The following is a 15,456-nucleotide window of genomic DNA, read 5'->3' on the forward strand; positions in this document are numbered from 1 at the left end:
TGGTTAATCAACCTACAAAAGTCATCACCAACCCCGAGTCAGTCCCTGACCTTCCTGGGAATGTTATTCAACACCTCCAGGGGTCTAGTGCTCCTTCCCAAGGACAAGGCACTGGCTCTCCGACTAGCAGTTCGCACCCTCCTCCGCAAACCCCCTCGATCTCTCCGGTTTGCCATGAGAGTCCTCGGCAAGATGGCAGCGGCAATAGAAGCTGTCCCATTTGCCCAGTTTCACCTCAGACCTCTCCAACTAGCCATTCTCAAGTCCTGGGACAGGAATCCCTTTTCTCTCGACAGGGAGTTCCAGCTAACGTCGTCAACCAGGAGGTCCCTGCACTGGTGGCTCAAGCCAACCTCGCTAGCAAAGGGGAAATCCTTTCTCTCAGGTCAATGGAAGGTCCTGACCACCGACGCGAGCCTGACGGGTTGGGGTGCGGTGCACCTACACCACAGGGCACAGGGCAAGTGGTCCCCAGCGGAAGCGACCATGCCCATCAACATCCTGGAAATTCGTGCCATCCTACTGGCATTGAGGGCCTTCCATTACTTACTGGCAGCCTCTCACATCAGGATACAGTCGGACAATGCCACGGCTGTGGCATATGTGAATCATCAAGGGGGGACCCGCAGTACCCAGGCGATGCGGGAAGTGTCACATATCCTCCGCTGGGCGGAGGACACAGGGTCGGTTCTTTCGGCGGTCCACATTCCGGGTGTGGACAACTGGGAAGCAGACTTCCTCAGCCGACAAGGAATAGACTCGGGAGAGTGGTCTCCATCCCGAAATTTTTCAACAGATCTGTCTCCGCTGGGGGACCCCGGATGTGGACCTAATGGCATCCCATTTCAATGCCAAGGTCTCCAACTTCATGGCCAGAACACACGATCCGCGGTCGCTCGGAGCAGACGCTCTGGTTCAGGACTGGACCCAGTTCCAGCTTCTGTACATTTTTCCACCTCTCCCCCTGATATCCAGAGTGGTGAGGAAGATCAAACAAGAGGGAGTTCCAACCATCCTCATTGCACCGGACTGGCCCAGACGCACATGGTACGCCGACATCGTACAACTCACAGCAGACGCCCCTTGGCGTCTCCCCGACCGCCACGATCTTCTATCACAAGGGCCGTTCTACCACCAGAACTCAGGGGCTCTCAATTTGACGGCATGGCCCTTGAGACCTGGGTTCTAACCCAGGCAGGGCTCTCGGCAGATGTCATTGGAACCATGATCAGAGCACGGAAACCAGCCTCTGCCAAGATTTATTACCGTACCTGGAAAGCTTTCTTTACCTGGTGCGAATCTCGTGGCCAGATCCCACTCCCTTATTCCATACCCAAAGTACTTGGTTTTCTCCAATCGGGTCTGGAGGCCAGGCTGTCATTGGGCTCGCTTAAGAGCCAGGTGTCAGCCCTCTCAGTACTTTTCCAAAAGCGCATTGCTACCAAGCCGCAAGTAAGGACTTTCCTTCAGGGGGTTTCCCGATTGGTTCCCCCCTACAGACGACCACTAGAAACGTGGGACCTCAACCTGGTCCTGACAGCATTGCAGGAACCACCCTTCGAACCTCTGAAGGAGGTCCCGCTCCGCCTTCTTTCCCAGAAGGTGGTTTTCCTGGTGGCAATCACCTCGCTACACAGGGTGTCTGAACTGACAGCACTCTCCTGCAGACGGCCTTTCCTGGCATTTCACCAGGACAAGGTAGTTCTTCGTACGGTCCCATCCTTCCTCCCGAAGGTTGTGTCCGACTTCCACCTCAATGAGGAAATTTCACTACCATCCCTTTGTCCGGTTCCGGTTCATAGAGTGGAGAAGGCTCTGCATACGCTTGACCTTGTCAGGGCTTTGCGTATATACGTGTCTAGGACTGCGTCCTTCCGGAGGTCTGATTCCCTTTTCCTCCTTCCGGAAGGCGGCCACAAGGGTATGCCAGCTTCCAAAGCTACTCTGCCAGGTGGATCAAATCCACCATACAAGAGGCGTACCGCCTTAAGAATTCTCCTCTTCCAGCCGGTATTACGGCACACTCTGCACGGGCGGTAGGGGCCTCCTGGGCCATTCGGCACCAGGCTTCGGCACAACAAGTGTGTAAGGCGGCCACTTGGACTAGCTTACACACGTTTACTAAACACTACAGGGTTCATACCCAGTCCTCAGCGGACGCGAGCCTGGGTAGACGTGTCCTGCAGGCGGCGGTGCCCTAAGTGTACGGGCCTGTCTGCACAATATTCGTCCATTGCTTCCCACCCAGGGACTGCTTTAGGACGTCCCATGGTCCTGTGTCCCCCAATGAGGCGACAGAGTAAAGGAGATTTTTGTGTACTCACCGTAAAATCTCTTTCTCTTAGCCTCGAATTGGGGGACACAGCTCCCACCCTGTTGCCCTTTCCGGGCTGTTGTAACTGTTGAGTTCTCATATTGTTTCTTGAGCTCGTACATAGTTGCCTTCTTACAGGCATAATTATGTTATTCATGTTACGTTCCTCCTACTGCTTTTGCACAAAACTGGAGAAGGCTGGTGCCGTCCAGGGGTGTATACTGCACAGGAGGAGCCACAGTTAATCTTTTTCAGATTATGCATAGTGTCGCCTCCTAGTGGACAGCAGCATAACACCCATGGTCCTGTGTCCCCCAATTAGAGGCTAAGAGAAAGAGATTTTACGGTGAGTACACAAAAATCTCCTTTTTTTGTATTATTGTCTGTGTTTGCATTTCTTACATACTTAGGCTATTGGTGTATATCTCTATCTTCACTGGATTTTACTGTGTGAAGGATACCATTGTTTGGGATTATTTAATTATTAGTTAGCTATACTGCTCCCTTATATCCTAGTGTTTTTTTTTCTCTACAGGTTATCATGCATTGTAGGGATATTGTTTTTTTTCAATTGTTTTTATTGACAATATGGTGTTTTGTACTTCATGAAATTATGTAATGCATATCTATACCATAGGCGTGCTTGTCAATAGGTAATCCCTTTTTTTCTTCCTGTTATTAGTCTCCTTGATTACAGACTTAGCACCCATCTTGTTATAATAACTGTGTGCCTCGACCTTAGTTGTTAAATCAGCTTAGAGGAGCTCAGGAAAAAACAGAGGTAAAAAACATTTTCTCACTGGACCTTCGGAATGATCTCACTGATGGATTCTCCGTTAACTGACTGTCTCCAAAGATGGACAACCCCTTTTAAATATCAGTATCTTATGAAACAATTTATCTGTAACGTGATATACACATGTAATACATCAAATAGTCCAGATAACGCTGCAGTTACTACTACACATACAGTAATGGCCTAAAGTGCTGGCACCCTTGAAATTGTTCTAGAGAATGAAGTACCGTATTTTGCAGATTATAAGATGCACTGGATTATAAGACGCACCCCAAATTATGGGAAAAAAAATAGGATAAAACTTTTTTAATAAAATGGTGGTGCTTCTAATCCCTGTGTCTTATTGCTTACCGTGGGTGGCGGCTGCGGTGGAGCGGGATCCCGGGGTCACTGCTGGTGGAGGCAGGAGTGATGCATTGCTGTGGGAGTAAGGGGTGTTCAGAGGTGCGACGTTGCCAGTGTCCGGTGGTGCGGGGGGCTCCGCTGACATTTAGTGAAAGCCCGAAGTATACTTTTGCCTCCACTAGCAGCGACCATCAGACCCCGCTGCACCACAGCCAAGTAAAGTTTATTATAATTATAAGACAAACCCATATTTTCCCCAAAAATTTTTGGGGAAAAAATGCATCTTAATATCTGAAAAATACGATATTTTCTCCCAGAATATTATTGCAGTTACCCATGTTTTGTTATACACATGTTTATTTCCCTTGTGGGTATTGGAACAACACAAAAAAGAGAAAAAAAAGGCAAATTGGACACACACAACCCCAAAAATGGTCCGGACAATATTGTTGGAGCCGTCAACTTAATATTTGGTTGCACATCCTTTGGAATAAAAATCTGCAATCATTCACTTCCTATAACAAGCTTCTTACACTTCTCAACTGGAATTTTTGAACACTTTTTTTTTTAAAATAAAATGCACCACGACTCTCCTATTTGAGGAGTGCCTTCTCCCAACAGCAATTTTAAGATCTCTCCACATGTGTTCAATAGGATTTAGAGCCATACTCATTGCTGGTCACTTTAGAACTCTTCAGCGCTTTGTTTCCATCCATTTCTGGGTGCTTCTTGAAGTATGTTTTGGGTCATTGTCCTGCTGGAAGACCCATGACCTATGCCGCAAACCCACATCGTGACCAAAAATTCTTTGGTAATCTTCAGATTTCATGATGCCTTGTACACATTCGAGGCACCCAGTGCCAGAGGCAGCAAACAACCCCAAAACATGTTTGAACCTCCACCATATTTGACTGTAGGTACTGTTTTCTTTGTAGGCCTCATTCTGCTTTTGGTGAACAGTAGAATGATGATGTGCTTTACCAAAAAGCTCTATCTTGGTTTTTTGTCCACATGACACTTTCCCAGAAAGTTTTTGGCTTACTTGCACACATTTTGGCATACTATAGTCTAGCTTTTTTGTCTCTGTATCAGCAGTGGGGTCCTTATGGGTCTCCTGCCATAGCATTTAATTTTATTCAAATGTCTATGGATAGTTCACGCTGACACTGATGCACCTTTAGCCTGCAGGACAGCTTGAATTTCTTTGGAACTTGATTGGAGCTGCTTATCCACCAATCCAGACTATCCTGTGTTGCAACCTTTCATCAATTTTTCTCTACTGCCCATGTCCCGGGAGATTAGCTACAGTGCCATGGGTTGTAAACTTCTTGATTATGTTGCGCACCGTGGACAAAGAAACATCAAGATCTCTGGAGATGGACATGTAACCTCGACATTGTTGATATTTTCAACAATTTTGGTTCTCAAGTCCTCATTATAATAATAATAATAATAATAATAATCTTTGTTTATATAGCGCCAACATATTCCGCAGCGCTTTACAGTTTAACAGTTTCAAACACAACAGTCATAGGTAACAATGTTAACAATACAGCAATAAAGCAAAATAAGACGACCCTGCTCGTGAGCGCTTACAATCTACAATACTCATTCAGTTCTCGTCTCCTCTTTTCCGTTCTCCTGGCTTAGGCGGTTTCACATTACCGTTTGTGTATTCAGCATAGGGCTGCGTACTTCTTACCTTGAGATCCGCATACATCCGCATCCTTCCTGTGTACTTATCTTTAACATTGTGTACGCAGGGACATAGGTGGTCATGCATTGTATGCGGATGCCTCCCCGTGCTGCATTTTGACTTGCCCGCTGAACGCGTTTTGACGTGCCCGCGTTCGGCGGGCACTTCAAAGCGCAGCACGGGGACGCATACGCATACAACGCATGGCCCTGCGTACACAATGTTAAAGACAAGTACGCAGGATAGATGCGGATGTATGCGGATCTGAAGGTAAGAAGTACGCAGCCCTATGCTGCGTACGCAAACGCTAGTGTGAAATCATCCTTAGTGTGACACACACACACACAATCCAAAGATGGAGTCAACCGCTTCCCATTTTATATGGTTTCAGGTGTGATTTTTTTTCATATTGCTCACACCTGTTACTTGCCACAGTTGAGTTTGAACGAGCATCACGTGCTAGAAACAAAGATGTGAACTCACAATTTTGGAAAGGTGTTAACAATTTTGGCTGGCTCATTTTTGGGGTTTTGTGTAAAATTATGTCCAATTTGCCTTCTTGGTGTTTATTTTTTTTTGTTTTTGTTGTTCCAATACACACAAAGGAAATAAATATGTGTATAACAAAACGTATAATTGCAATAATTTTCTGGTAGAAATACTTCATTTTCTGGAACAATTTTAAGGGTGCCAATACTTTTGGCCCTAACTGTATATTCACTGTAAAGAAATTATGTGTTATGAATTGGTCAAATCATCAGTTGAATAATTAGAAGCTGATTGTAACGGGTCTTAACAGATCTTTAGAGAAACAAAAGAAAAAGAAATCCAAGATTTACTCAGAGCCAAGAGAGACCTTGAGGCCAAATTTCAAAGATTACAAGCCCAGGGAATCCAAGTGTTCGACCCCTGTGAATCTGATTCTGATGACAATGGCACAGAGGTGACAGGTAATTATCCTTCTGGGTTACTAGTACCGTTCCCCTGCCATGCGCAGTAACATTGGGCTTGGCTGATGAGGCATTGATGCACTCTGCTCAGGTTCTCTTTTTTTTCTGCATCAAAAACCAGATTGTTGGCAAGAAAAACACTGATTACAACGCGCTCGCTTTTATTTCACATTATTATGTATATTTTTTTTATTTTGTATTTTTTTGCAGGGTTTCTACATGCGTTTTTCACCCACTTATTTGAATGTGTGAAAAGCACTGCAAAAAAACTGAAAGAATTTACATAATGTGTGCAAGAATGCAACAGGGCTCAAAATACGCACGGAAAAAAATGCATTGTGCACGAGACTTCAGAAATGTCATTGATTATTCTGGTGCTGTAAATAGCTGTGTGCTTTATGCACCAAATTCATGTCTAAAATGCGCCTGTGAACTTACCCTGCGATCTCTGTTCTTTTGCTTCACTGGCCAAGTAGCGTTCACCTTTAGGCTTCATTTATCTGTAAGGAAGTCATTTTTTAGGATCCTCATTGTGTCTACATAATCGAATTACAGTTCAGAAGATCTACAGACCTACTTTTCATATGGTCATTGATATGTACAGTAGCACTCTAGAAAAATATTAAGTATGTCTGCACATTGCAGAAAATTCATCATTCGGATCTATCTCCTATTATGTGCAATAGTTACAGCATGAAAGCACTTGATCCGTTAGACCTGTTAGTAGCCAGGTCCTCAGCAATAACACATATATTAATGGGGGGCAAATCATGACATTTAGTAACAAGGTGTCTAGTACTAGTTTTGGAGAAATCTAACATTTTTTTTTTACATATCTTGTATAAAGTGCCAGGAACGCAGTGTGACTACTGGACCAGCGGAGCCTTAGGCAGCGAGCCTTCCATGGGCAGCATGATGCAGCTTCAGCAGTCCTTTCGGGGTCCGGAGTTTGCTCACAGTTCTATTGATGTTGAGGGGCCATTTGCAAATGTGAACAGAGGTAAATGAAGATATAATACGTCTTAAAATTCCATTGCTGGTAATAAACAGGCTTGCATCATAAAGGTAATAATACCAAAACCAGGCAACATGCTAGATACTGAGGGGAGAAGAATAGCGCTAAATAGTGCCAAGCTACCCCTCGCCAAAACAAACCAACTCCATAAGAACCATAGGAATAGGAGAAAACTCGGAGTGTGTAGGTAATAAATACTTTATTAGTGCACACATAATTTACATAATAGCTAATCCATACAAAAATTGACACAAAATGCAATAAAATACCAGGATGGTAAAACAGGTAGGTGGGAATCCCCCAGTGTGCACCGTCTATGGGGCCAGCATGCATACCATTATTGGAAGAGACCTACTGCTATAGTTGCGTATAAGGCTATGAGCCAAACTGGCATAAAGTAACAAGTGATACAGGCTACTCTTACCGCTGCTAGGCACCAAGGCGGCGCACACCGGGTCGGATCCTCAGGCACAGTCCTCGACGCGCGTTTCGCCCACGAGGTAGATTAAATAAAGGTGTCTGTTGCTGTTAGCGTATTTAAAGGGACTCTGTCACCAGGTTTTTACTATCCCATCTGAGAGCAGCATGGTGTAGGGGTAGAGAACCTGTTTTCATGGATGCATTTTTTACTGGGCTGCTTACTGCAGTTTGGTAAAATCATTGTTTTATCTGCTGCAGATCTCCAGGTTCTCCAAAAGCTGAGTTTTCTCTGTACATTGTGCATAGGCTTAAAGCTGCAAATCCGTGGTTGGGTTATAATGAAGTTATGAATATTGAGGACTACAAGTCAGCAGAATTACTAGTCTTGTACTGATAATTTCCTGCTGATTAAAACAGAGATTTTAACAAAACTACAGCTAGTAGCCCAGTAAGTGATAAGTCGCTGGAACTGGAATATCTACATTATTCTGTCAGCTCTTAGAATAATTGACAGATTCCCTTTAAGGGCTCGCTCACACTGGCATGTAAATCGGATGAGTGCAATGCGAGAAAACATTGCATTGCACTCTGACCAATGTTAAACAGTGATTCAGTGTTCATCTGCTAGTTTTGTTTTTTTTTTTCTCCGCTTGGATCGGACTGAGAAAAAAATCTCAGCATGCTGTGATTGTCTGAGAGAATAGGATCACACTCACCAATGCAAGTCAATGGGTGTGGGGAAAAAAAATCGCATGGCACACAGACCATGTGTGTGCCGTCCAATTTTTACACACACACACACACACACACACACACACACACACACACACACACACACACACACACACACACACACACACACACACACACACACACACACACACACACACATCTAAAAGGAAACCCGACAATTCATTAGCCATGTAAAGTAAATTCACTGCCTGAACTGTCAGAATACAATAGATAGATTTCAGTGATATGTTTTATCAGTTCTTTGCGTATGTAGTTTACTGTACATGTATTTAGCTAATCAATAAAAGAAAAAAATGGTGTGGTGTCTCCCCCCCCCCCTATTTTTACTAACTATCTAAGGGAACAGCTATGAGCTTGTGTTAAACTCTGGGAAGCTGACAATATCCATTGAGCTACCCAGCCTGTTAATGTCAGCTGACAAGTGTCTACTTAGCCTTTACTGATAGTTAAAAAGAGGATATCCCAAAAAAAAATATGGCATCTCCTATATTTTTAATAACCAGCTAAGAGAAAACAGACAGCTGCAGGCTGATATCTATAGGATAGAAAGGGCCATGAATATTGGCCACTTCCGAATCTAATAAGACCAGCCCTCCGCCGTCCTAGAAATGGAACATTCATTAGATGCGCCAATTCTGGCGCTTAGCCTCGGCTTTTCTGGTGAGTTGGCAATCGGCGTAATGGTTTTGGGGTTGTCAGCTTTGTAATGTTTGCTGACATCAAGCCCAGAGGTTAGTAATGGAGAGGCATCTGTCGGACACTCCCATTACTAACCCCGTAGTCAAAGTAAATAAACACACACAGAGAAAAGTCTTTTAATTGTAAAAAGCAATCCCCAACAATTTCCCTCTTTTTACCCATTTATTGCCATAAACAAATAATCCACAGGGGTCCTCCACTCTCCATAAAATAGACATCTCACGACTATCCCCAACTCTGCTACATTCAGAGACTGTGATGAACAGCGGCATGAGTAACGTTACTTCTCACCATAGCCGCCAGAATCAGCGACAGTGACGAGTGGTGAGGTCAATAAGGTCATAGCTGGTGGCTCACACAGAGGCCCTTTCCAGCCTAATAATATCAACCCGCAGCTGTCTGCTTAACCTTTGCTGGTTATTATGAATAGGGGGACCCTACGTCACTTTTTCTCCTTTGCCTCATTGGGGGACACATGACTGTGGGTGTATGCTTCTGCCGCCAGGAGGCTGACACTAAGTAAACATAAAAAAAAAGTTTAGCTCCTCCTCCGTCGTATACACCCTGACACTGGCTACCAGAGAATCCAGTTCTTGCTTAGTGTCTGAAGGAGGCACATGTCTGGGTCCCGGATCCTTCGGACCCACATTTCATTTGTACTTCAGATGGATTGAGAGGGGCGACGGACCCTTTTGAGGGTCCGATCTCCCCAAACCAGCAACGGGCAAGCACGTGCGAGTTTTCTCCACGTATCCTTTCCCGCGACGTGGGATTGCACACCGGACTGGGCCCTGACCACCCTAAGGTATTTAAGACCATAGGCTGTACAGGTGCCCCTAGATGTCCGTGTGAGCCCTTCCTGCTTTCTACACCTAGGTTCTGCTGCGGTGATAGAGGGGTGGTGGACGGTCCCTCTCCTTCTCCCAGGGCGGAAAATGAAGCTAGGGTTCCTGCACCGTCATGTGTTCTGCTCCCCCCCGCTAGACTTTTTTACTCCCACGCTGGCCCTCTTCTCTCAGAGGGTTCAGCTTGAAAAAAGTGGGGGAGGGGTAAGAAAGGGGGGCTCCTGATACAGGCACGGTTTACCTTTAAGGCAAGTTCCGGGTGTCCCTGCGCCAATTTGGCACTGGGTTAATGAGTGGCGCCGCAGTCCCCGGCCTTTCCAGAGGCTCCATGCTCCGGCCTAGCATCCCGGGTGCACTTCCGGGTCAATCAGGCCCGGCTTCCGTCGAGGACAGACCGCGCTTTGAGGCCCCGCCCCATCCGGCGCGTCTACTTCCGGTCCACCCTCTCCTCTCCTCGCTGGGGAAAATCGAGGCCCCTGCTTCGGCCTACTGCAGGCCGCATCAGCACTGCAATCATGGCGGTTCCGCCCCTTGAGGACTGCTGGGGATAAAGGTGGCACATTTGTTCAGCATTTGGTGTTCGGTTCCAGACTGTACGCGTGGGGACACAGGACTGGAGTAAGTGCTTCTCCCTCCAGCCTGACAGCAGAAGCATTGTTTTTTTCCCAGTCTAAAGCCCTGGGTATAGCATTTACGGATCACTATGTCTAGAAGGGTCAAATCTCACACGGTCCTATATACCGTTTGTGTAGCTTGTCGTGCTGCCTTCCCGCATGCCCAGAGCAATTGTCTCTGCGAGGCCTGTGACTCAGAACGCGCTCAGGAGCCTTCCCCTGCGAGTTCCCCAGCAGTCTCGCCGGCGATTACTCCTGCCTCTCAGGCGGAGACTGGGGGTGGTTCCACTGGAATGGGTCACATCATTGTCGCAATCCATGGCATCCCTAACTAAGGCAATCGAGTCCCTTCAGACCCCGGCTGGAGTTGGGGACAGCAGTTCATGTATCTTGGAAAGAGCCTCTGGTTCTCAGGAGCCTCCAGCCTGCAGGGGCCGCACTCACACTAGGCAGACGCGGGGGAAGCGAAATCTCACAGCGTCTCCCGGGCCTTCAGGTGCATCAGCATCCTGGAGTTCTGTCTCTCGCTCACCCTCCCCAGCAGAAAGCGGGGAACTCGGGTCAGACTATGATTCAGAGGGGGCCCTTAATTTAGAAACTTCTGGGTTTCAGGAGTCAGTAGATAGCCTGATCGAGGCTGTCAATCAGACCCTGGGAATAGAAGACGAACTCGCCTTACCCTCGGATCACAAGGTTTCTTTTAAACGGGCCAAACTGTCTCATAAGGTATTTTCCTCTTACCCCGAGTTTGAGGATCTGGTTCAGCAAAACCGGGAGCACCCGGACGAGCGTTTTTCAGGGCAGAAGGCCTTGAAGGCGAGATACCCTTTTTCTTCTGAGCTACGTAGTAAATGGGTAGAATCTCCTTCGGTAGATGTGCCGGTATCCTGCTTAGCCTCTAACACTCTGTTATCCCTTCCCAACGGCTCTTCTATTAAGGATCCCACGGATCGTCTTATAGAAAGTTTGGCTCGTTCCGTTTTTGAGGCTTCAAGTTCAGCCCTTTTTCCCTCCTTTGCGGCAACTTGGGTTGCTAAGGCCATGATGTCTTGGTCAGAATCCTTGACATGGGCGCTTTAAGAGAGGTATTTGCCAGCGGAGTTGACAGAAATGTCAAGTCAGATATCCCTTGCTGGGAGCTATTTGATTAATGCATCCTTATATGCAGCAGACTGTGCTGCTTCTGCAGCAGCAAATGCAGTTGCCATTAGAAGGGCGCTCTGGTTAAGAACATGGTGGGCAGACTCTACCTCCAATAAATCTCTTACAACCCTTCCATATCAGGGGGGGTCGCTTATTCGGAGAGAAGCTGGATCAGCTTATCTCTGATACCACAGGAGGGAAAAGCAATTTTCTCTCTCAGCAGAGGATTAGACAGCCTATTCGTCGCCAGTTCCAGGCCCGTTTTAGACCCTTTCGTAATACTAGATGGTCCCCAGAGTCAGGTTCCTCTGCGCAGGTTCGACCCAATCTGGATCGAGACAATCGGATCCCCTATAGAACCAACCAGGGAGGAAGAAAGCGCTCCCAGCCACCTAGATCCAGGGGATCCAGGGCTCGCAAAGGTTTACAACCAAATGACTGGAGGCATCCTCGGATTGCCGTCAGCAGAGTAGGCGGGCGCCTACTTTTGTTTCGCCAGGCCTGGCTCCATTCAATTCACGACAAGTGGGTAAGAGAGCTTGTGTCCTCAGGGTACAAGATAGAGCTGGTTTGTCAACCTCCACGCCGGTTCTTCCCATCCCGTCTAACCAAGTCCGAGTCCCGGCGTCAAGCCCTGCTCAATTCTATAGAGTCCCTTCATCTCCGCGGGGTCATCTCTCCTGTTCCAAGGGAGGAGAGATTTCAGGGGTTCTATTCCAACCTATTTATAGTATCCAAAAAGGATGGTTCAGTGAGGCCCATTCTAGATCTCAAACGCTTAAACAGGTTTGTCAAAATTCGTCATTTTCGGATTAAATCTCTACGGTCAGTCATTGCGGCAATGGAAAAGGGGGAGTTCTTGGCCTCAATAGATATTCAGGATGCTTACCTGCATATTCCCATATTTCCTTCTCACCAAAGATTTCTCCGGTTTGCCATAAACAACTTACACTTCCAGTTCACGGCCTTACCCTTTGGGCTGGCCTCCGCCCCCAGGGTGTTCACAAAGGTCATGTCAACTGTAGTGTCCATTCTACACTCCCGAAGCATCGTAGTCTTGCCATATTTAGACGACCTTCTCATCAAAGGGCCGACCTTTCAGGCCTGCGAGGAGAATGTCAGCATTTCTCTAGACACTCTTTCTCGTCTGGGTTGGCTAGTGAACTCAAAGAAGTCATCCCTAGTACCATCTAGGAGAATCTCATTTCAAGGGATAATTTTCGACACCTCTCAGGCTCTGTCGATCCTGCCCCAGGACAAGGTCCTAGCCCTTCGGCGAGAGGTGAGGTACCTTCGGCAGCCGTACTTTCATACAATCCGGTCCGGCATGAGGGTCTTGGGAAGGATGGTTGCAACAATAGAAGCAGTGCCGTTTGCACAGCTTCATCTTCGTCCTCTCCAGCATGCACTCTTGGCAGCATGGGACAAGAATCCATTCTCCCTCAACCTCAGGTTCCGGATGTCCCCCCAGGTCAGGCAGGATCTTTCATGGTGGTTAAACAGTCCGTCCCTACTGAAGGGGAAACCCTTTCCTCCAACCAATTGGCTAGTGGTTACAATGGATGCCAGTCTCCTAGGTTGGGGAGCGGTGTTCTTTCATCACACTGCTGATCTTCCCTGGAGTCAGAGCTTCCGATCAATCTCTTGGAGATTCGGGCAGTTCGGCTGGCTTTGCAGTATTTCCATCATCTTCTGTCGGGTCGCCCTGTCCGGATTCAATCGGACAATGCCACAGCAGTGGCATACATAAATCATCAGGGGGCACCCGCAGCAAGGCGGCCATGCAGGAAGTAAAGAAAACTCTGAACTGGGCCAAGAGGAATCACTCGGTGATTTCGGCAGTCCACATTCCGGGCGAGGAGAACTGGGTGGCGGATTTCCTTAGTCGGCAGGGCCTGGCGTCCGGGGAATGGTCTCTCCATCCCGAGGTTTTTCAGCAAATATGCCATCAATGGGGGACTCCGGACGTGGATCTAATGGTGTCCGGGAGGAATGCCAAGGTTCCCAGATTTGTCGTCCGGTACAGAGATCCACAGGCAATTGCCGTGGATGCACTAGTTCTGACATGGAACCAGTTTCATCTCCCATATCTGTTTCCCCCTCTGGCACTGCTCCCGAAAGTAATCAAGAAAATCAAGTCAGAGAGAGTGCCGGCTATTCTGGTCGCCCCGGATTGGCCGCGGTGGCCGTGGTACGCGGACCTAGTACAGCTTCTCACCGGAGTCCCATGGCGGCTCCCCGACCGTCCAGATCTTCTTTCTCAAGGGCCGATTTACCACCAGAACTCAGGGGTCCTGTGTTTGACGTCATGGCCGTTGAATCTTGGGTTTTAACTCGGGCCGGTTTTTCCCAAGAGGTGGTTGATACCATGATCAGTGCACGGAAAACCGTTTTGGCTCAGATTTATTATCACACTTGGAAGGTTTTTCTTTCGTGGTGCAGAGGGCGCGGGTTGCCTCCTCTGCATTTTTCCGTCCCAAATATTCTTGCCTTTCTCCAGGCGGGCCTAGATTCAGGGCTGGCTCCAAGTACTCTTAAAAGGCAGATTTCAGCCTTGTCGGTCCTTTTTCAGCGCAGGATTGCTACTAACCGACAGGTCAGGACCTTTTTTCAGGGAGTCGCTCATAAGGTCCCTCCTTATAAGACTCCTTTGGAAGCTTGGGACCTTAATTTGGTCTTCAGGGCTTTACAGGAAGTTCCTTTTGAGCCTCTTCAGGATATCTCTTTGACTTTCCTTTCCTGGAAAGTTGTATTCTTAGTGGCCATAACTTCTGTAATGCGGGTATCAGAGCTGGCAGCCCTTTCCTGTCGTACTCCTTTTTTACGCATTCATCAGGATAAGGTGGTGCTCAGACCAGCGCCCTCCTTTTTGCCGAAGGTTGTTTCTTCGTTCCACATTAACGAGGATATAGTTCTTCCCTCTTTTTGTCTGGTACCGACGCACCGTGTGGAAAAAGCCCTCCATACGTTGGACCTAGTAAGAGCGCTGAGGAGGTACATTTCTCGAACAGCTCCTTTTCGTCAGACGGATGCTCTGTTTGTCCTCCCAGAGGGTCGCAAGAAGGGATTTGCGGCTTCAAAATCTACCTTGGCCAGGTGGATACGTTCAGCTATTCAGGAGGCCTTCCGCGCCAAGGGCATGACGGTCCCGGCTGGAATCAAAGCCCACTCCACTAGAGCAGTGGGGGCTTCCTGGGCAATTCGGCACCAGGCCTCAGCAGAACAGGTTTGCAGAGCTGCGACTTGGTCCAGTCTGCATACCTTTGCCAAGCATTATAATGTCCACTCCCAGATCTCTGCAGATGCAACTCTGGGTAGAAGGATTCTTCAGGCAGCAGTGACACACTTATAATGACAGCTGCCTGGATATTGATAACCGGTGAGTTAATTCCCCACCCAGGGACTGCTTTAGGTCATTCCACAGTCCTGTGTCCTCCAATGAGGCGAAGGAGAAATAGGGATTTTTGTGTTACTCACCGTAAAATCCTTTTCTCCGAGACGCTCATTGGGGGACACAGCTCCCTCCCTGGAAGCCTGATGGCTGCTTTTGTTATGTCTAAATTTATCAGTCAGTAGGTCTTTTCTAGACATGAGTTTTCTATGTTTATGCTTTTATATTATTTCTCGTTTTTTTGTTCTCCTACTGCTTTTGCACCAAACTGGATTCTCTGGTAGCCAGAGTCAGGGTGTATATGACAGAGGAGGAGCTAAACTTTTTTTTATGTTTACTTAGTGTCAGCCTCCTGGCGGCAGAAGCATACACCCACAGTCCTGTGTCCCCCAATGAGCGTCTCGGAGAAAAGGATTTTACGGTGAGTAACACAAAAATCCCTATTTAAGGGGGTGTCCCCTTTTAACTAACCAGT

The 15,456-nt window shown here is 47.4% G+C and overlaps 1 protein-coding gene across 3 annotated transcripts in view; it reads left to right on the plus strand.

The window, feature by feature from the left end:
- Window positions 1–15,456, plus strand: part of NPHP3 (nephrocystin 3) — a 132,542-nt gene that overhangs the window by 23,301 nt on the left and 93,785 nt on the right. For all 3 annotated transcript variants that reach the window (XM_077269047.1, XM_077269050.1, XM_077269048.1), the window contains exons 4-5: window positions 5,951–6,101; window positions 6,949–7,101. In XM_077269047.1, the coding sequence (XP_077125162.1) occupies window positions 5,951–6,101; window positions 6,949–7,101 (304 nt within the window). The remainder of the gene's footprint in view (window positions 1–5,950; window positions 6,102–6,948; window positions 7,102–15,456) is intronic.

The sequence above is a fragment of the Ranitomeya variabilis genome, chromosome 6 (genome assembly GCF_051348905.1).
Source record: "Ranitomeya variabilis isolate aRanVar5 chromosome 6, aRanVar5.hap1, whole genome shotgun sequence".
Taxonomy (NCBI): domain Eukaryota; kingdom Metazoa; phylum Chordata; class Amphibia; order Anura; family Dendrobatidae; genus Ranitomeya; species Ranitomeya variabilis.